At 41.4% G+C, this 22,791-nt stretch overlaps 1 protein-coding gene across 2 annotated transcripts in view; it reads right to left on the bottom strand.

Annotated features, from left to right (window-relative positions):
- Positions 1 to 1,582: 1,582 nt before the first annotated feature.
- Positions 1,583 to 22,791, bottom strand: part of LOC123763700 (cyclin-F) — a 32,360-nt gene continuing 11,151 nt past the window's right edge. The window contains exons 6-12 of one of the 2 annotated variants that reach the window (XM_045750989.2): positions 20,922 to 21,111; positions 18,006 to 18,091; positions 16,011 to 16,147; positions 14,472 to 14,596; positions 14,098 to 14,222; positions 6,961 to 7,142; positions 1,583 to 4,021 (exon numbers count right to left, since the gene is read on the bottom strand). In XM_045750989.2, the coding sequence (XP_045606945.2) occupies positions 3,294 to 4,021; positions 6,961 to 7,142; positions 14,098 to 14,222; positions 14,472 to 14,596; positions 16,011 to 16,147; positions 18,006 to 18,091; positions 20,922 to 21,111 (1,573 nt within the window). In that variant the 3' untranslated portion in view covers positions 1,583 to 3,293. The remainder of the gene's footprint in view (positions 4,022 to 6,960; positions 7,143 to 14,097; positions 14,223 to 14,471; positions 14,597 to 16,010; positions 16,148 to 18,005; positions 18,092 to 20,921; positions 21,112 to 22,791) is intronic. The other variant, XM_045750990.2, reaches the window with a different exon arrangement.

Raw genomic sequence — 22,791 nt, 5'->3', positions numbered from 1 at the left:
CTGAAGAGTACGCAGTTTGTTACCAACAACCCTGCCAATGGGCAAGGATGGAGGAATGAATAACCAGGGAAGTCGGAATAAGGAATACCTTTACGGGAGATGGGACGAGCGGAAAGCTTCCCTAGCGGCAGCATCCGCACACTCATTTAAAGAAACACCAATATGGCTGGGAACCCAGCAAAACTCTACAGATTTTAATTTACAATACTGGATAAGAAATGGCCAATGTTGAATCGCGATGATCACCGGATGGACTGGATTAAAGGACCCTAGATCCATGAGGGCACTACGAAAGTCAACTACAACCACAAAAAGAGGATTGATAACAAAAGAGCACGAGATGAAGAGCATAGAGATTACCATACAGTTCTGCTGTGAAGATACTAGTCTCCGGAGGTAGGTGACACATATAAGCGAGGTCAGGAAAAAACAACAGAATAACCTACACCGTTCGCAGACTTAGACCCATCGGTGAAGATGGGAAGGCAAAGAAATGCCCCAATGAACTCAGAATACAGTACTGTATAGCCAAGAAAACAATGTCTCTCTCTCTCTAGGTGTTTAACAATGCATGAACAGGGCTCCATCCAGGAACATATAATCCCCTCACACGAGACGATCACCAGGGATATTTTGACGAGCAACACCGAAATAATTGATACAATTACAATAGAAGATTAGACATCAGTGAAGCACTGCATATCAAGAAATCTAGACCAGCAATCAATAACCAGCAGTTAATAATAGTAATAATAATATCAATAACACAGTTACACTACCTACTTCAAGACCCTGGGCCAATGCAGAAGCTGGACTGAATGACCATGCAACAGGAAAGAAAGCAACCAGAACATAAACTGCCAACATGTCACACTCAATTTACCACCCTATTAATACCCCCATGTGACATTCATCCATGTCACCTTCCACCTCACTATTAGAGGATATAATCAGGTGCTAACACATTAGAAATTGTCTTTGGGAATGCGAGGCGAGACCTTACGAAACGCATCACTAGGCATCAGATCCAAATAATAAGTAAAAATGAACTTGAGAGTTAATTTTTAATCTTCTTGCTTCAGTGAAGAAAAACATGAATATCAATAAGATTCGTGCCAGAATCATAAATCTAAAACTTTCTGTTGTTGTCAATGAAATATGTTTAAAAGAAAGACTGCTACCAAACTAGCACGATGGACACAAAATCCTGTGGTCCGGGGTTCAATTCCCGGCGCCGGCGAGAAACAATGGGCAGAGTTTCTTTCACCCTGATGCTCCTGTTACCTAGCAGTAAATAGGTACCTGGAGGTTAGGAAACTGTTACGGGCTGCTTCCTGGGGGGGGGGGGGTTAATTAGCAGTTAGTAACAGTCGATTGATTGACAGTCGAGAGGCAGGCCGAAAGAGCAGAGCTCAACCCCCACAAGCACAACTAGATGAATACACACACACACACAGTATATAAAATAACCATCCTACAAATATATAGGATTGTATCAGATTGTCAATCAATAACTAAATATCAGAGTACAATAAGCAAAATTTCCTTTCCTTCAAATACACTTGTGATAAATTACTTGAGAACAGTTTCTCATCGTTTATTTTTCTCTGTGCCAAGTTAATACAGGATCAAGTGCTCTGCTGGGACACCATTGTTTTACTACCATGCCAAGTTGGGCTGCAAGTTTGCTTGAACAACATCTCACGTTACATTACATTTTCCTCGAGATCAGAATATTTTGTCCTTAACTTACACGTACTGGTTGTAAGCTCATCCCTCACTTGTATGGTTTTCACCTCATCAAAATAAAATTCTTTTCCAATGTTACTAAATCATTTTAAAATCAATTTTGCCAGTAAAATTTATATTGTTGAAACTTGCATAAAATTTATGATAGTATCCCCCCTATTATCTATATACACAATACAGTATTACACTTTTAAGATAATTTCCACTTGTCAATTATGCTGTTCTAGAATTGCATTGCATATGCAATTGTGTGACACATACATTGAATGTGCCTTAAAGATAGACAAGACAAGGAAAGGAAGGAAATTATGACGAGAAAGCACCAAGCCAGTATGTGTATACAGCATATGGAAGGGATACGAGGAGAGCTGGGATGAGGAGGGAGGGGAGGAATGAAGCCCAACCCCTTGGACCACTGGGAATCAAATATCGCGCCTCCAAGAAACAAGGCCGTCTCTACTGCTCAGTCCAACCTAAATACCAGTTCACTGCACAATATGGGGAGTGATTTACTGAGGTGCCCAGAAATTAACAAGTGCTAACAAACAATTGCCAGAATTATTTTGAGCTATCTAGAAAATTAAAAAATTTTGAATAAATTGGAGAAAAGAATACCAATAGCAGTCATTTATTACATTGTTGATATCAGTAATTTTTTCATGTGCAACAAGAGGTTGAATGAATACAAGACAACTTCACCGAGCAATCTTAACATTGAGTGAGAGCATCTTGCCATCATATAACAGGGTTTCCATCTCCAGGGAGAGGAAGCTGCTAGGCATATCAAAGCCGCCCCCTACTCCATTGACTGATTTTTCCCAAGATGCAACCCTCAACAGCTGCCGAACTCCTGGGATCCTATTTACTGGGTGAACAGAGGCATCAAGAATAAGAAAATGTGCCTTAACATCTAGCCCTACCTGCCATTCAAACATTGGAACAATCGGTTACAATTTTTTTCACCCTCGTTTTGAAGCTTGTGTGCCTGTTCAACATAAATACAGGAATTCACTAAGCCTCTAAACTGATAGAACTTCATACATTATCGCCTAATAACTCAATATAACAAAATATTCTAAAACATACTTCGTGCCCTTGTAAGAAAAATATTGAATAAATAATAATTTATGTTTACCCTGTAACATAACCACTGTGTATTTTTGTACAAATAAATATTATTCTAAAAACCTTTAGCTTTTGAAACCATATAAATGCAGAAATTTTTTAAATACTTATCCTTTAAGAAAAGTTGCACACTGCAATCTAAAACACAACACCAAATTGCTGCACATCATGTACAGATATTATATCAAAATACAAATACACAATGTAACTGGATAGGTAGAATACTGACTGGTAATTATAGTGCTTCATTTTTAACAAACCACTTTCCAACTCGTACGTTTTGGCACAATATACAAAACGCATCCGAACAAGAAGACTTCATTAACTTTCATGAATTATCTGGAAGACCCTTATTTCAAACTTAAAGTCCATGATAAATATTAAAAAAATATGGTATATTGTATATAAAAATAATATAATTAGCTTAAATGTAAATTGCCAACATCCAAGAGCAAACATTTTTCAGACCTTTCACTCTCAGAAGCATTTTCAAGTTTTCTTTTAAGACTAACTCGTGCATACTTGGTCCCAGCTCCTTCACATGCTGCAGGTAAAATGTCGGAATTTTCTTCACTATCAGTGGTTTCACTCAAACACTCGCGCATCACCTCACGTGGTATTACTTTAGCTTCTGGAGATTCAAAATGTCTGTGTTCAGGTTTTAGCTTATCACTATCTGCCTGTTCATACGAATGAACTGCAGCAGACATGCTCCCAGAACTATTCTTATGCACAGAGTAATATCCGGAACATATATTCTCTCCGTCAGAATCAGAGTGAATACCCGAAGAGAACTTTTGTTTACGGGGAGATAATTCAGCATTTGAAGGCTCCCGAGGTAATTCCCCATCACTGATGTCCATTCTGTTGTCATCAGCCTTGACATAAGCACCGGAAGATGCTTCACCTCTCTCCCCAACGTTCCAGTTACCCCTACCACATACACCGCTGTTGCCCACATCAAAGTGTTTGTTGGTCCCTACAAGACTTTGTTTTAGTGCTTGACAAATTGGTTCCTCTTGCTGGCAGAAATGTTCCTGAAGAGGCTTTTCATTTTGCTGCAATTGTTGCGTTCTATTTATTCTTTCACTACACACCACACCACTGCTTCCAGTATCGGCATCCATACTTGTAATGCTCGCATCATCTAGGGTATAAAATATATCAATCATTATTTTCCATTAAAATATAGATATCATATATAATAAAGTTACTGTATTGGTGGCATATTTCATAATGCCGCCAATTAGTCAAGGCAGAATTTTTCTTTAACGTACATATCACTTACATCACACATCAGAGTAGAAGTCTCAACAATATTTAATACTTTTGTTGAAGTTTCAGAAAGAGGGTAGCTGTAGCCTTCTGGTTGAATTAAATAAAAAATATTAAATATGTTTTTTATGAGGGTTACAAATTAAAGCTAAACAAAAATAAAAAAAGATTGAAGCAAGATAAAACAATGTGGGCAATAATGGTAGAAAGAGTCTCATAATGAATGACAGTAGTAAGGGTGCAAGAAGATGCAGCCCTTCAGACAACTGCCAACTCGAAATGAATTGTTTAATGTCCAAGGTAAATTGTATCGGTAAGTCTTAACCAATCTTGTACCTGAACATCAAAATTATTTCAAAACAATCTTTAACCCTTATAGTGTGGCTATCAATCACCACACGCTGATCCCTGGGATAATGCAGTTATCACATGGTGATTTGAGACGAGATTGGCTGCTTTTTATACTCATGTTATTAATATGAATATAATTATGGCTCTATAAGAATGTAGTGGGGTTTACCTAGATCCATGAAAAAACTAACACTGAATGTAACGAAACACATCTTCCTGGCGGGTCTTTTGGTAGCTACGGTCTATCTGTTGCTTACCACCTGGATAGCTCCACACACATCATACCAGGCCTTTGAGTCATAAAAATACCCATTGGAGATCAGAGGCCAAAACCTGCCCCGTTACAAAGGCACAGAGAGTAGGCACAATATGTCACCGAGATAATAAGCCCCCAGGAAGGCAAAGCAAAACAAAGGATAACAGGAAAAGGAAAATGTTAACTCTGAAAATTACTCACACAGTAGTTAGGCCATTTCCTTGCAAGTTACACCCCACTGACAGTTAATTATTTAATTACCTAAGTGTAGTTACAGGATGAGAGCTACGCTCGTGGTGTCCCGTCTCCCCAGCACTCTGTCATATAATGGTGGTGGCAGCCCATGATGCCAATGTATCACGTAAGGGATGTGTGATGCAAGAGAGATGAAGGAAGGTTCTGCCGACTGATGTACCAATATTTGCAAAATACACGACCAGGAATAGACTCCTTGTCTTACAGCAATTCTTTCACTTTGCAGACAAGGACAATACTCATGAAAATGATTGTGTAGAAAATTAGGCATGTGACCATAACATCAAAACACAAGTTTACTGCATTAATCAATGCATTCCAGAAATTTGTTATTGAGGAGTTCCTTGTATTATTAATTAAAAGAAGTTTTGTTCAAGAAGTGCATAACCTCAAAATGCCAGGTTTGGAGTAAAATTGTTCATACTGTGACCGAGACAAGGATAGCATTACATCTAATCAAATATGGTACTTATCAAAAGTATGCACTGCCTTGTTTAAGGTTGTGCATACTTATGGCAAAAAAAGGAATGATGATCTTATGAGTGAAAGATTGTTGGCTGAAGTATGCGCCAAATACATGCCATCACCAAGTGTGATACCTCCCTGAAGCCACATAGCTGGGATGCTTAGTTGGCCTCGGACATTCATAGTAAGAGGTTGTGTTGCACATCTCGCTCTAGCACTTTGCTGTGTTTTATCGCAGTTAACAGTGGTGTTGGTGGTATGACATTGCTCTTATGACAGCCACAAAAGAAATAAACAAAGAAACCATTGTTCAGATCATTGCTGGTCATTGCTGGTGCTGATCAGGAAGCAGGCCACCAAAGGAAACAAGTTAATTGTTGTGAGTAGCCAAGTCGACGTGAGGTAGTAATGTACACGCTTCCAAGGGGAAAAAGTCAACCATGCACAGTGAACATAAAAAAAGAGGAAAGAATAATGAAAGAAATAATCCGTAAAGGAGTAAAAAGCACTACTCCTAACCAAAACATAGACCTGATCATATTCTACAAAACCAAGAAGACTTCCGACCTCCTTATCAAAAACAGCCCGAAGCCGATGGAGAACCCTCTACAGCAGTCAAGCATTGTATATATGTACACTTGCCCCCACGAAGGATGTAACCTTCAAATCTAAGTACATAGGTATGACGTCGACCAAGCTGACGAGGCGTTTGACCTGTCATCTTCAATCCGGTGCCCCCAGGAATCACACGAGACAAGCCCATGACATCACCCTTACAAGAGAAATGTTGAACAAAAATACCTGTATAATAGACAAAACCCAAGATGTAAGATTACAAATTCTTGAAGCAATTCACATAAGAATAGAACAACCTACCATGAACACCCAAATCACGGCACTATTTACTCTACCCACCATGAGAGTAAGGACAAGACCGGAATATAACTATGCCAACACACAAGACACTGCTCAACATAACAGGCCTATTACACCTGATTAATCTTTGTATGTGCTTCATCCCCCATTTATCCCCTTGCCTTTTCCTTTATTGTACTCGTTTTATCACCTGACCCCGTACTGGTATAAATTAACGAGTTCTGTAATTTCTTTCACTTGAGAATGAACCATGGAGGTTCGAAACGTTGTGCAATTTTATAATTAGTGTAATATATTCTTCAGTTATTCAATTCCTTTCTTCACCTAAAAAAAAACATGACTTTTGGTGAACTCCTCTTCCAGCTGAACCCTGATGCAAGATCATTAGTAAGAGGGATAGAAGCCCTAAATCGGAAAACAGTAAATATGGAATATGCTGTCATATTCAATGAGACATGCATATTTTATATATATTATATATATATAATATAGATATTAACTTGTCTGCTGAATTGAACATTAAACTTGTTTGCTGAAACTGAACATTAACTTGTCTGCTGAATACCACTTAGGAAAATATAAATTTTGAAAAATATTTTTCAACTTACTGTGAAGACTAGGAGGTAGAGTCACCATTTCCAGATAGTCTGCTTCAGACAGTGACAACATAGATAAAAAGGCTTCCAACGGTGGTACAGGAAGCAGGCCTACTTGATCCTTGGTGATGGATGCCAAACTGTACCGATCTAAAATTCCCTGCCGCTGGCATTTTATGCCATCAATGTCAAAACTGAAAGAGAATAAATCAATGATAATGAGTCTAGTACAGTACTGCAATAAACTTAAAGAATTAAGTTCAACTCACAGAGAGAGGCCCAATGCAGCTTGAACATACCAGCCTTGAGTACCTTTAACAAATATGTAACAACCCTCCAGTTGTGCAAATTTACAAAGCACACCTTTGCTATTCGTGGACTTGTTTGGAGTTAATTGCTCTATCACTTTTTCACATTTCAAGACAAAAACCATCCTTTTGATTCATTAACAAGTTAATCAATGAACATCATTAAACCAAAATTGATCACTTTTATCAGACAAACATAGCAAATGACAGCTGAAGCAAACCTTTGGCCAATTTCAAGAATTCTCATCAATTCAAACCTAAACTGGGGGGAAAAAGTTTTTTAATGCTTTCGTTGAGAACGTTATTGCTGACCGTACCTCAGAGGCTCAAGTATCAATCATGACCTGCCTCATTTGGCATTAGCTGCAGGAGCCTAATTCCGGCTTGAAACTTTCTCAGTTCTGGCAATCTTTCTTATATACTCTGGTAGTAGTTATTTCAATGTACAGACAAGGGACATGACCTTTAAGCATCAAGCATGTATAGATTAGGTGATATCTCTTCCGAGTGCTTTCAGATAATACCCCACCATCAACATTCACAATCCCACCTTTTACTCATTCGCTCATTCTTCCCTCACTTGCACTCATTCACTCACTTCACCCAACTCCCCGCACACAACACACAGTATTCAAAGTGTAACACTGTAAAGTGTTTTGGGTTAGTTTATTTAAAATATATATAGAGTACATGAGTCACAGACAGGGACCTGAGAAGGCGCCAAGTTGTCGGCCGGAGACTCACACCTCTAACCGTTAATGACCCCAAGTGACCTGAGGTCAGATCATGTGAATTTCACCTTGCTTCTACTAATCTCATAATTGGAGCCTGGTAGCCTTCAAACATGCCGACGTTTAAGGAGTGGCTTGGTAGAGAGCCGGAGGCTATCTACTTGTGGGCGGAGTTAGCTACTAGGTTCCCCAATAAATACTCGGAGAACTATCGATTCGAGAGCATTAAGAGAGCAATAGGAGACCAGCCAGCGGAGCAGAGCAGAGGCCAGCCGTCGAGATAGGCCGTCACCAGACGGGGGGTGACGCTGCTTGGAAATTGCAGCTCCCCCCCCCCTCTCTATTCAACTTGGACTCGGTCCTCGGTGAGTGAACATTTAGGTGAATTGGTCGTGTTTTACAAGTGTTGTGTGATGATCAGGGGCAGTCAGTTGTAGTGTTCTCAGATTCTTGGAGGATGACTCACTTTGAATATTAATCTTTAACATTTTAATTGGATTGCTTAAGTTATGATACTTATCATGAAAAATATAATTGTTGAATTTATTATTTAAATGGACTTTATTTTGTTCCCTAGAGATTTTGAGTTGAGGTGAGAAAGAATCTGTGGTTACTGGTTTCATGGTTTAGAATGAGTACATGATAAAGATGGGACCATACTAATAATGATTTCTTGATAACATCTTTGGTGAATATTGTGATACAGACAAGTTCCATTCCTTGTCTTGTATGTAATGATCATGAATGGATGGTGGCAGCATTTCGTCTTCTACTATCTACTTTCTACTTCTACTAGCTACTCTTCTAATTCTACCTATCTATTCCTCTCCCTCCACCCCTCTCTAAACTCTCACTTTCAACTAATGACCCTCCTCACTCCTCCCACCTCCCTACCTCTCACCCCAAACCCTCACTAATTACTTCACTATTCATTTCTTTCCTTTCGTTTTATCTTATACGTTTGTGGCAATGATTATGTATTCTAGAGTTCTCTCTAGAGTTTCGGGTAACTGATCAAGTGACGGTGCCTTGTAGTCTTAGCACCTAGGTAGTCGAATACCTAGGTTACAAGGTGTTGAACCAGAGAGGTTGCCTTAGGAACTCTGGGAGTGCTCTAGAATAGTTAGCTAACTGAGGACGGGATAACGGACTTGAGAGAGCTGTTTCCCCCGGCCTCGTTAGTTAACTGGGGGGTGGAATAATGGACAAGATAGAGCTATTTCACCCACCCCCCGTTACAAAAGGAGTCCCACAAAAGGAAATGTTCTGAATGATTGAACATGCCAAAATTGGCAGATAGAAAAAAAAAAAAAGAGACAAAAATGATAACCACATACAAAATCATGATGGACAGCAATAATATATACGGTATACAGTACTGTAACCCCGCGATTATCCGGGATTCGAACATCCGAAAAACGCCCTTATACGGCCAAAATCGTGAACGGATAAAGTTATCACAATATCCGGCCAAAATAGCCACAGGGACCGGATTAAAGCAGGTTTTCTGCAGAATTTACACTATCCGGTCAGTCCCCCGGATAATCGTGCCTTTGTCCGTATATGAAAACATGAGGCGGGCCATACGGTATTAATCCCGTCTGCCCGAGACTCGAGACGCATGGTGTAGGTGGGGGTGGGGTGGGTGGGTGGTGTTGGGAGGGTGGGAGGGGTGCGTCAGGAGGGACTACCTGGGTACAGGAATTACCATTAATTTTAGAACAATTAATCATAGCCAAAAACAAATAAAATAACTACTAGTAATTATGTAATAACAAATAAATAAGTTTCCTAAAAGCATTGTGCACAGGCTGAAGTTTCCTTCAAAAATATTGTGAATTTTTTTCCTCCTGGCGGCCTACGTAACGCTATGGCTGCCCCAAGTGGACCTGTCCAACACTGGTCAACCCATGTGCGTCCGTCCCTCGTGTTATACACAGTGCTGCGCCATTAGTGAAATATTTTTTTAAATAACTTTTTTATTTTCATAGTAACTTTGAACATTTTTGGCCAAGACTATGTCTGGTAGCAGCATCAATCGTTCTGGAGGTGTTAAGAGGAAGAAAGTTGTCCTAACAATAAAAGACAAGTCACAGTTATACACCTCAACCAGTGCGGCCTCACAGTGTTGCGCCATTAGTGAAATATTTTTTTAAATAACTTTCTTAATTTTCATAGTAATTTTGAACATTTTTGGCCAAGAATATGTCTGGTAGCAGCATCAATCGTTCTGGAAGTGTTAAGAGGAAGAAGATTGTCCTAGCAATTAAAGACAAGTTACGTGTTGTTCAAACAGTGAGGCGTCACAGGCAGCCAAGCGCCTTCAACAAGTGAGGCGCCACAGGCAAGCCAAGCTCCTTCAACAAGTGAGGCTTTATAGGCAAACCAAGCGCTTTCAACAAGTGACGCGCCACAGGCAAGCCAAGCGCTTTCAACAAGTGAGGCGCAAGCAAGCGCCTTTAACAAGTGAGGCGTCACAGGCAAGCCAAGCGCCTTCAACAAGTGAGGGCATGCAAGCGCTTCAACAAGTGAGGTGCAAGCAAGCACCTTCAACAAGTGAGGCCTCACAGGCAACCCAAATGCCCTCAACCAGTGAGGCTTCAGCAGCTGGCAGTCAAAACTAACTTAGCTTAATGAACTGTACAGTAATTTTAAGTGTTAATTTTAGTGTTGTGTTAGTATAGGTTACGTAAATTGTTAAGAATTTTTAACTTCAAGATGTGTGGCATCAATCAAGAAGACGAACACCAACAAGGTAAGTTGAGGTTTCTAGTTGAATATTTAATAATTGTATGTGGCAAGGCAATTCAAATTATGTTGTTTGTAGTATAAAAATAGTTGGAAATGGTCACTTTTGGACTCGTAGGTGAAAAAGTACCATTATCCGAAAAATGTGATAATCCGGCTGGGGGTCCTTCCCATATAGTCCGGATGATCGAGTGGAGACAGTATATACCTCTAGGACTTTTTCAAAATGCCAACATCAAGGGAAAGAGCACACTACACTTGTACAAATTCCAAAAACATGACTGAAAAAAAAAGTTGAATGTAATGAAATGTGCCTTTCTAGGTGGGCCCCGGTGATTCCCTGAAACTAAGTTGCTAATATAGTTTCCAAATACATAATGTACGGTGGTACCACTGTTTTTAAATTTAATCCGTTCACAGAGACACTTCAAAAATAAAAAAATTTAAAACTAAAATTAATTTTCCCATAAGAAATAATGTAAATTTAATTACTCCATTCCACACCCCCAAAAAAACAGCAATGAACGTAATGAACGCCATTTTCTAGGCGAGCCCCGGAGGCTCCCTGGAGCTATCAGGCTAATGTGTGATAGATTAGACTGGGGCATTAGTCTCTGGAGTTTGACCTACTGGGGACTACAAGCCAGAACGTGGACCCCTCAGAGAGGTTGCAGGGAGCAATGGCCCTGGAAAAAATCTGTGGTTGGTGATATTTCTTATCTTCCATTGATCGGGGTTAGGCACACAGAAAGGTAGGCATAACAAAACAAACCCCACATGGTAAGTACAAAGAAAAACGGAACAGAGGCAGAACTCTCTCTAATCCAAAGGAAACAAGCAAATATCACACTCCACTGTCGTACCGCTTGTCCGCACAGCCCTCTCCTTGCGTCAACTACTCAGCACCCCAGTTCGGAAGCTAAGCATCAAACAAAGCAAAAAACTGCTGACTGGAGGGAGAGAGGGTTGCCAGGGAGCCTCCAAGGCTCACCCAGAAAATGGCATTTCATTACATTCAACGCAGGTTTTACGTGGGGAGCCCCTTTGGCTCCCTGGAACTACATAACCAAAGATAAGGAAAAGAGGGACTTTCCCGGGAGGCGGCCGTCACTCACTCCTCAACACGAAGTAGACAACTGGCTGCAACCTGCGACCCAAAGCAACACAGGAATGCCCTGGAGCAGGAACGTTAACCAAATAACGGGCGGCCATGACCTTGTTTGACCTCCAAAATCCCTGCACCCAGGACACATCAGCCCAGGACACATTGCCAAACACAGCAGCAAATGCAGCAAACTTCCTAATGTCATGGGCACGAGGATAGACCGCAGGCTGGCTAGACTTAATAACCCTGCAGACAACCTGGGAGAACCGAGCCCTGGAACAGGGAACGAAGGAAACCGGATCAACCCAAAGCGCATCCCCAGCCACCAAAACCAAATCGAGCAGATTACAGTTAAGAGCCACAACCGGACAACACACGATGCACCCCCGGCCTGACCAACCAAACATCACTGACCCAAGGACCCCTCCAGAAAGCAGGCTCGATCTTTGCCAGAAAAGAAGAAGGCTGCAACCGAACAAACTGACCACCAGGTCCAAGAGAGCAGAAAACCCCCTGCGCAAGTGTAGAGCATGAAGCTCACTGACCTGACCCCCAGAGGCCAACGCCAACAGAAGTAGAGCCATGGAAAAACAATCTTGAACCTAAAGGGCCACCACAAACCGAGGAGAGGAATGATAGGAAAACACCCTGTCCAAGGACCAGGACCAGAATGTGTAAACTGAGTAACAAGAGGAGAACAGGTCCCACAAGTCTCAGGGTCGTAGGTGTGTCTCATCCAACAGGCAGCATGATGGAGGCAGGATGAACGATCATCACCAAAAGGCAGAGGTAACGAACAACCCTCAACATCGCTTAAGGCGAGACAAGACTAGGAAGACACATCCATGGAATCCCCGAGCCCAACAGGGTTTTCCATTGCCGGTAGGATACGTTAGCCCTACGGGAAGCCCAGGTAATGAGGCCAGCTAACGGTAACCCCTGTCTGTTGCAGGCAAACTGACAACCGGAGGTAGCCGTGAAACCTCGGGGCAACAGAGGAGGACCACCAACACAACCTAGGCTAGCCTAATGGGAAGCTAGGCAGACGACCTCCGTCAATAGTAAGCGATCACGCTCCACAAAACAGAAATAAAACTAAGTCCCCGAAGCAACCTACACAAACCAATCGGTCCCCAGAGAGAACTGTCGGCCGCCACTATAAGTAGGCTGCGCCAGCTGCAGTGCGCCCCACCCAGGAAAACCCTGGGACAAGACTTGAAGTCCAAGACCTCCGACAGACCCCAAGGGCAAGAACAACGCCAATCACCGAAGCCCTCAAACGGGAGTGAGCCCCGAATGTCCCAGAGAAGAAAAACCCTGACATGCAAAGAAAGTACTTAGCGGGCACCTAGAGAAGATAGCCCTAGGCACATGCAGCCTGGAGCACCAAAGAACACCTGGCCACCACACCACACAAAGCTGGCAAAGCCACAAATGCCAAACCCAGTCAATAATTTGAGGCCAGAGGAGACTTGCCTGCAGGTGAGGTACAGTACAACACATGGACCAGGTAATGCTCAGTACCTGCAGGTGAGGTACAGTACAACACATGGACCAGGTAATGCTCAGTACCTGCAGGTGAGGTACAGCACAACACATGGACCAGGTAATGCTCAGTACCTGCAGGTGAGGTACAGCACAACACATGGACCAGGTAATGCTCAGTACCTGCAAGTGAGGTACAGCACAACACATGGACCAGGTAATGCTCAGTACCTGCAGGTGAGGTACAGCACAACACATGGACCAGGTAACGCTCAGTACCTGCAGGTGAGGTACAGCACAACACATGGACCAGGTAACGCTCAGTACCTGCAGGTGAGGTACAGCACAACACATGGACCAGGTAACGCTCAGTACCTGCAGGTGAGGTACAGCACAACACATGGACCAGGTAATGCTCAGTACCTGCAGGTGAGGTACAGTACAACACATGGACCAGGTAATGCTCAGTACCTGCAGGTGAGGTACAGTACAACACATGGACCAGGTAATGCTCAGTACCTGCATGTGAGGTACAGCACAACACATGGACCAGGTAATGCTCAGTACCTGCAGGTGAGGTACAGCACAACACATGGACCAGGTAATGCTCAGTACCTGCAGGTGAGGTACAGTACAACACATGGACCAGGTAATGCTCAGTACCTGCAGGTGAGGTACAGTACAACACATGGGACAGATATATTTCTATCATACAATAATTGTAAAATAGTTACTCACTAACAAAGAATAAAAGTTTTCAAATTGATCGTACTTTTTACAATATATAATTGCGGCAGGCTGGAGCAGCTGGTACTGTGTGAAGCCGGATACGAGAGGCAGGTTGGGTAATGGTGCTCGAGAGAGGATGTAACCTAGCAGGACACACGAGCTGCCAATCTGTAACAAGATATTGCAACAATTAATAAAACTGGCATTGCCCTGCAACAAGTAAACAATGAAGTGATAACACAAAGACAACTGTAGAAACAGCGCATTTCTAACCAAAATATACGTTAATTTTGTGAATTTGTTTTTAAAACAGAAAGAACACGGGGAGCAAGCAAGCGTTCACTAAGGAAGGTAGGCAGAAGAGACACGACCACAATGTCTCCCATTTGCCATCAATTATGTAATGCTCAAGCTTACCTGTGCCAGTGTAATTCTTGGAGGGTAGGAGCAAGTCGTAGCCAAGTCACACAAAAACTGAGTCCATTGTTGAGTAATTTCAGGTGCATTTACACTCGCCAATAAGACTGAAGCATAGTCTAGAACTAAAAAAAAAATAACAGAAATCAATATAAAATGAGATATATTTTATTCCTTGTATGAATTGCAAAGAGATTATGTTTATCTAGAAAATGACACTACAATCATGTCTGTAAATGCAATAAATATTGAGATTAGCTGAATGAGTACCTCATACTGTACTCATACTGTAATGAAGGCATGTATATTATGGTGTCTAACCCACCCTCCCACGCTTCCCCTTCATTTCAATACTATTAAGCAACTTTCCTATAGCAACATTTCTGGCTTTGAAATGTGTGCCCCCCCCCCTCCCTCTCAGAGACCCTGAACTCACTGTGGCCCGTGGCTGAACACTGGCATCAGACGCCTCATGCTCCTTTCTTGGGAACCACTCGCCAAAAAAGTCAGTATTTTTATGTGGTGTATTGGCATGTGGTGGTTGCATTTTTAATTGATTTCTAGATACAGTACAGTAATTGTTTTTGGTGGATTACCCCAAACTGCATCTTTCTGGGTGTCTACCAATGTTGCCTTATAGTTTAAGGACTACATTATGTCTGCAAACTAGGAGAGTAATATAATAAATATTGTATTAGGCTTTCAATATGCAGATTAAATAATAAAAGAGTGGCACCTCCAAATCACTAATCAAATTATAAGCTCAATGTTATTCAATCTATACCAACAAATTTAAGTTTGATTTAGGATGCTGTACACCTGTTTAGTCCACCCTTTATTGTAACAACTTGTATAAGTTGTTACAAATAGTTTCTAGTTCTAAGGAGTTGATTACACACAGGTCTGAAAGCAAATGATGGAATCCGCTTGACACCTATAGCACTTAAGAAGGAGTAAACAGTACACCACAAAGGCAGAGTTTAGACTGCCATCAGTTTTATAAATCTACGAAATACCAAGAAAACCGAGAAAAGGGTGCAAGTGGTTGTGTAAAGCACTTTATGCTGGATGTGGAATGTACATAGAAGCAACTAAGCTCCCACCTGAGACATAACCACTGAAGTATGTTGGGTCAACTTGCAAGTGGTTGTCTTGTGTTTTCATTGTCACATTCCCTCACAGAAGAGATCAGAGGGTTTTCGTGCTTAAGACATTTCAAAATAAGGTAATTCTGGTAGAATTTAGTATTTCCAGCGACTCAATCACTGCAAATGATTTTACATAGCATCTGCAATGCCTGTAGCATCAGTGTCGTAATGATCTGCCAAGATGACAATGTTTCTTTGACAGCACAGCTCGATCAAAAATCTCGGGGCGTTACAAAATCCAAGCTCAAACATCAGATTCACAGAGGGAACTTCACATAAGCTGCAGCCTTTCCTCCTAGACAGTGGTATCAGGTGTATGCAGTGTAACACTATCACAACTTTTATCACAATTCTCTTGTCTAAAAACACCCACAAAATACAGGTTACTCACTTGTAGGAAGAGCAAGATTTGCCTTGAGGGCTGCCATAATGTGACCAATTGTACGCACAACATGGTTGTAACTATAAGTGTTGTCGGTAACCCAAGATGCTTGACGGATAGTTAGTATAGATGCACCTGGGATAAATCTGGAAGAAAAATAGAATGTTGGGTTGAATGAAATGCCCCTTTTCTAGCAGTACCATTACCAAGTACCATACTACGTTATAGGCAAGAAGCATAGTGGAGAGCATGTGTAAATCTACCAACAAGAGAAACCACTCATATTAACACCTAAGAGTATCTTAAGTCACTCTGCTCCCCCTCCAAACCAACTTTGAGACCTTGAAGATAGTCAAGTATTATTTTGACATTATGAGACTTGAGTATCAACTACAGTATCACCAACAGTCATCAGGTAGCAGCACCTGCAGGACTACAGGATGTGGCTGTTCTCACTATGCCAAGCCCATCCAAGTGGGACTAATAAATCCAAGATGGGAATAAATGGTGGGAACAGAGAGCCTATGACGTGTGTTACAGAAAAGATGGTTCATTTGCCTCAATGCTATTTTTGAGCCAAGTTCTTTTAGTTTCTTTCCCGAGCCACCTTCCCATGGTGTAAAAGTAGAGGACAAGCAAATGAAATAGCATTTTTTTTTTTTTTTTTTTTTTTTTTTTTTTTTTTTTTGTATTTATGTGATGGAGAGCCATACCGCCTTGGTTCAGTATAGCTGTGATACCATCCGTCACAATATAAAGCCCCAATTTTATGCCTCTGGCATTAATATAAGAATTATGTCAACTCGAGTAGTATTTCTATTTCTTATAATTGCCATTTCTATATGAAATACATTTGTCTTGGTTACTTATCTTCCTTTCCAATCTTCATTACCTTACAATTGTTCATGTTAAGTTCTACCAGACATTCATTGCAGTTACCTTGCATTGATTTCTGGGATCAATGTCCCCATGGCCCAGTCTCTAACCAGGCTTCCTATGCTCAGAGTTTTTTGGCAGCTTTCCTGCAGTTCGTTGCAGTTCTTTGCAGTCCTCAGTTTTCTACATGCCTTATTAGATTTGTCATGTATAACTTTGCTCCCTTAGGTAGGTCATTCACATAAATTTAAAACAGTAATGATCCTAAGTCTGAGACTTTAGGGGACCCTACAGGTCACATCCCTCCCACTTGACATTTCTCTGACTTTTAACCTTTGTTTTCTGTCTGCCAAGCATGACAGAAATACCCTTATTTCCCATTTACCCTTACCCATTTCAGTTTTTCCCAGTTATCCAAACTTGTTTCTCAATCCTGTACATAATCTTCTCACAAGGAACAATGTCAAACACTTTTCGATTCTAAGAAACAGCAGAGTATCCAAACTTCTTTCTACTGTCATATTTTAGTAGCCTGTTATAGAACTATCAAGTGTGTCAAGTATGACTCTGCCTCTTATATGTTAATGTACCTCTGTTACAAAGCCTCTCAAAGCCTTACACCTCTCTCCAGGTGTTGAATTAATTGTATTCTGGTGACTTCATCCTGCACTTGCAAAGAATGCATGTCAGAATGCATGTCAGAATGCATGTCAGAATGCATGTCAGAATGCATGTCAGAATGCATGTCAGAATGCATGTCAGAATGCATGTCAGAATGCATGTCAGAATGCATGTCAGAATGCATGTCAGAATGCATGTCAGAATGCATGTCAGAATGCATGTCAGAATGCTGGTTTAGAATTTAGGGCCTTTTATTGAATATTGGGACTGTTACCTTTTTCCAGGAATCATGGAAGGCTTGACCGTTTTATTACCCAATTAAATAGTTATTAATAAAGCATGAACTTCACATCAATTACCTACATAACAATTGTATTCAGAGATGTGGATCAATGTATGCTTAATTAAGATTCACAAAAAGCCTGATATAAACAAATCAAGATCATATCCACTATTAACCTAAAAAAAAAAAAAAAAAAAAAGATAATCCAGTACTGTATTACTAACCTGGTTGCCAAAAGAATAGCAGTGATGCCCACAAGCTGCAGCTGGTTACACTTCACTTGTTCTACGCTCAAGTAAGCTTCCAAAATCTGTAAAATATCAAGAAAATTACATTGTTTCAACCTAAAACATTTATATTTTGATAGCAAAAAGGCAATCGAGAAAGGTATCCGTTGAGCTAGAATAAGATACATCCAGATACGAACATTAAAGTGATTTAACAGAATTTGCAAATGCAACAGAAAAATAGAAAAAACCAGCGTTGAATGTAATGAAACGCCATTTTCTGAGCGATTCCTGGAGGCTCCCTGGAGCTATACTGGGCTGATATGTATGTATTACACCGTGACATCAGTCAATTCGAATGGAGTTCTAAGCCTACCGGGGACCAAGAGCCCGAACATGGCCCCCTCAGAAGCGCACGAGGAGCAATGGGCCTATAGAAACCACCATGTGGTTGGAAGCATTCTATGTCTGCCATCTACCGAGCCTAACTGCCCATCAGAACGTGAGGCGAGAAGCAAGGAACAGAGAGATGGCCTCCTTCATAATCGGCGCATACAACCTCAACAATGCAGCCGACGCCCGAGCCGCCGAGGCAAACACTCTGGACACCAGCCCGGAACCCAGCTCCTCCACATCCTCCTCGAGCCAGTCCAAAAGCAGCTCAAGAAGAGAAAAGAGGCAAGACCAAAGGCAAATGCCCACAGGCGCGCAAATCCTCGGCCACCAGGGACGCCAAAAGGGAGGGAACCTGCACATCAATCTGCACCTAACCGATATCACGAGAAAGCACAGGGGCAAACAAGCATGCATTGAGGTGCTCAAAAATTCCCACCCCCCTTCCCCCAAGAAGGGGAAATGACTAGTCAACTCCCGCCATCCCGCCTCCCGTCTGTCCAAGTCCGACAGAAAAATGCCAAGCCCTAAATGAACAGAAAGGGCATTCTGCCAACCAGGAAGACTCTGGAATCTCATAATGGACCTAGTAAAGAAAAGAGGAGCCAAACTCAAAAGAAGGGTACATAATCGAGGCGTAGTCCGGGTCTCGCAGGAGGTAAGCCACAAGATCCTCTTAGCACCTCCCTCTGTGGGATGCAGGAAGCCGAAAACCTCCAGGAGGAGGGAACCGAAGAACCCAAGGAAACTCGGAACCGAACCCGAGAAGAAGTCGCACTCATAACAAATTTGTACAGGGAGGGGAGACAAGAAAAACCCTACCCCTGTAATAACTGTGCCAAGGGTACCAACACCCAAACGGGGTCAAATGGGGCCCAAGCCCCCCCAAGTCAATTCCTCCCCAACCTCAGGATCCTCCACGTCAGGACCGAGCTATCCTCTAAACCCTCTGCCTTTGAAGAAAAAGCAGAGTCCACCAGAAAAGCAGAGATGAAGGGGGGACCACTGGCGCGATCCAAAAGCTCCGCAGGAGGAACAGGCTCGAATGCCTGTGCCGCTGGTTTGGAAGGGGCAATCCCCGAAGTCGCCCGAGTTTCGCCACCAAGCAACAAAGCAGGGCAGCTGCGGGACATCCGGAAAGGCAATCAACCTTGCACGTTGCAGCAACCTAAACTGTGCATGCAATGCTGAATCTGCCTGCACCCGAATATCAATCAGTGGACTGGGTGAAAAGGAGTACAAGCAAGGAACACCACTCACAGGACACCTTGACAAAGGTATCATTGACCCAACAGGCAGCATGGCAGAGGCAAAGACGGTGAGTGTCACCGAGACAAGGGGACAGAGCAACCTTCAAACTTGCACAAAGGGAGGTGGGACTCAGAGGTCTCCTCCATCAGACCACTGAATCCCAATGGGGGTTCCCAGGACCCCTAGGCTGACTGCTAAGGGAAGCCCAGGCGAGGTACTGCTATCCAGTTATCCCAGAGCTACCAAACAAGCAAACTAAAAGCTGAACCCTCTGTAAAATGTGCAAACACAGGGACCTAGTGGAGGGCCACCAAAAAATCATACAAGTGATCCTACCACCACACAAGGCAGACCCCCACCAGGCGAAACAAAACAAAACCATGAGAAAACCCCCACAAGAGCACAACGTCTCCAAATCAACAGAACCAGTCGCTATGCGTGTATCAGACAGCAGCACAGTACATCGCAGCCCAGCCAGCAACGAAACTACCTCCTACCCAAGGGCAAACAGGAGTAAGAACTACCCCAGCTGAACCCCAAGGGTGGGCAATCACCGAGCAGCAAAAGAACCCTGCGGAGGTAGTTCCCGAATGGCTCAAGGAAGATAACCATAGGCCACAGTTGCAGTACTTACAGGGCCCCTAGGGCTTACCAAGGTTACCCCCCCCCCCCTTAAGCCAACTACTGACCTTTTCCTGGATGCAACCAGAAACAATTACCTAATCCCAGGTACTTGTTTAACTATTAGGTGAACAGCGGCATCAGATGAAAGGAAACATGCCCAATCATTTGTCCTGCCCGACTGAGCCAAGGTTTCTTGTTTGCGAGCCAAGGCACAGTGAGACTACTGTGCTATAGGACCCATAATGCAATGGCAAATTTTACTTGAACGAGCAGATCATCAATAACCTTTCCCTGTATTGCCCTCCTATTTCCTCCGGACTGATGCCTCACTATACCATGGAAGTGGAATATGGAGTAACAGTAACAAATTACCGGTAATTTCTGTACAAACAATGAAACTCAAAATTCTATAGCGCTACAATCACTGTATCAAAAATTATTAATTCTAAACTATGTATATCTTAAAAATTTAATATAAATGCAATTCAAAAGATAAAAAATAGTTGGGTACACATCAAATAATATTTATGTTTTCCTCCCTCTTACTTAATATGAAATGTTCAGTCTCAGTGATACTCTGTATTTTGGCTTCTACTGATTGGTTTTCAATTCATGCAATACCTACAACAATTGCGAAATATATACCTGTGCAGCTGCATGTAGAACCTGTGAAGTATGATGCATCATGTTGGCAACTTCACATAGCCAGTCCATCAACACGTGATGCATGTGGGGCGTTACGTGCCGTTGGTAATTAAGAGCGTACCATATACGAGACGGTGGACTGTTTTGTAGAAACTCTCTTATCTCCGGTGGGTACTGGTTGCTTGGATGTCTGAATTGTTAAAAGACCAAGGTAATAATAACCAAACCCCCACATATAAAATTTTATTTAAACGGATACCTTTTCATTGTCCTGAAGCCTTATCGAAGAAGCATGACAGAATCAAAATAGTGCAAGAGAAAAGGTGAGGTGAAAGGAAATTGAAGGGACGACGACGTTTCGGTCCGTCTTGGACCATTCTCAAGTCGATTGAGAATGGTCAATCGACTTGAGAATGGTCCAGGACGGACCGAAACGTCATCGTCCCTTCAATTTCTAGTGTGTGGTCTGGTCAACATACTTCAGCCACGTTATTGTGACTCATCGCCTGCACGAGGTGAAAGGAGATGAGGGGTAAACTGGAAAAGAAAAGAACAAACACTGAGCTAACTTAAGAATAAAGGACACTACAGTTGCCTAACACCAACTAAACAAGTAAAATTAGGGAAGAGAAATGCAAAAAGACAAAGAAAAAGGTTATATATTTCAGCCATGTTACTGTGACATCATCTGCATGATGATGATGATGATGCTATTTTCAAAGTTGAAAAGAATTAATGAAAGTATTTTCTTATTAACCTTTCATAAAGTTTTGACAAGTGCAACAGTCATTTGAAGGACATCAAGATGATAATATATTCAAGGTAAAAGCATACACAAATATACAATAGTAACTTAAGCAAAAATTTAAATAACTTATATATGTACAACTACCGGTAATATGAGAAAAGCAATGGAACTTTTGAATAGAATATAACTGCACAGGTGCTTCATATATGATGGAGCTCAAGGATATCGGGAAAGATGAAGAGTGACAGCTTGTTCTACAAGATGGAGGAGGACTAGAAGAACGTGAGTGGTATAGATAATCCTTTGTTAGTGCAGGGTTTTACAGTCCAAAAAATCTGTAAAGCAAATATTATGCAAATCAAATTTGCAGTAGTACAGTACAGTATTAAACAATTCATGGATAAATTATCTTTTAACCATTTTTAAGAGAAAAAAATTGATATAAATATAGATACTGTAGATATACAAAGACTACTAGCAGTATTCCCATGTATTAGGGCAAATATGTAAACAATTTTGATCACCTATGCATACCTATTTTCAAAATATTACTAGAGGCCTCTTCCCCACTCAATGATTGTTAAAATTGTTGAACTGCACTGAATGAAAATATATTCAGAGAAGTTAATATATATTCATATATATAACTGAAAACTCCACACCCCAGAATGATTTGAACCCCAGGGGTGTGGAGTTTTCAGTTGCATATTGGCTTGGGGACCATTCAAGCTTGTTTGCATTCTCTTGTTATTTATTTATATTTATTATACAATATATATATATATATATATATATATATATATATATATATATATATATATATATATATATATATATATATATATATATATATATATATATATATATATATATGTCGTACCTAGTAGCCAGAACTCACTTCTCAGCCTACTATGCAAGGCCCAATTTGCCTAATAAGCCAAGTTTTCATGAATTAATTGTTTTTCGACGACCTAACCTACCTAACCTAACCTAACCTAACTTTTTCCGCTACCTAACCTAACCTAACCTATAAAGATAGGTTAGGTTAGGTTAGGTAGGGTTGGTTAGGTTTGGTCATATATCTACGTTAATTTAAACTCCAATAAAAAAAAATTGACCTCA

Source organism: Procambarus clarkii, chromosome 52 (genome assembly GCF_040958095.1).
Source record: "Procambarus clarkii isolate CNS0578487 chromosome 52, FALCON_Pclarkii_2.0, whole genome shotgun sequence".
NCBI classification, from domain to species: Eukaryota; Metazoa; Arthropoda; class Malacostraca; order Decapoda; family Cambaridae; genus Procambarus; species Procambarus clarkii.
This window is presented reverse-complemented; position numbering and strand designations above follow the sequence as displayed.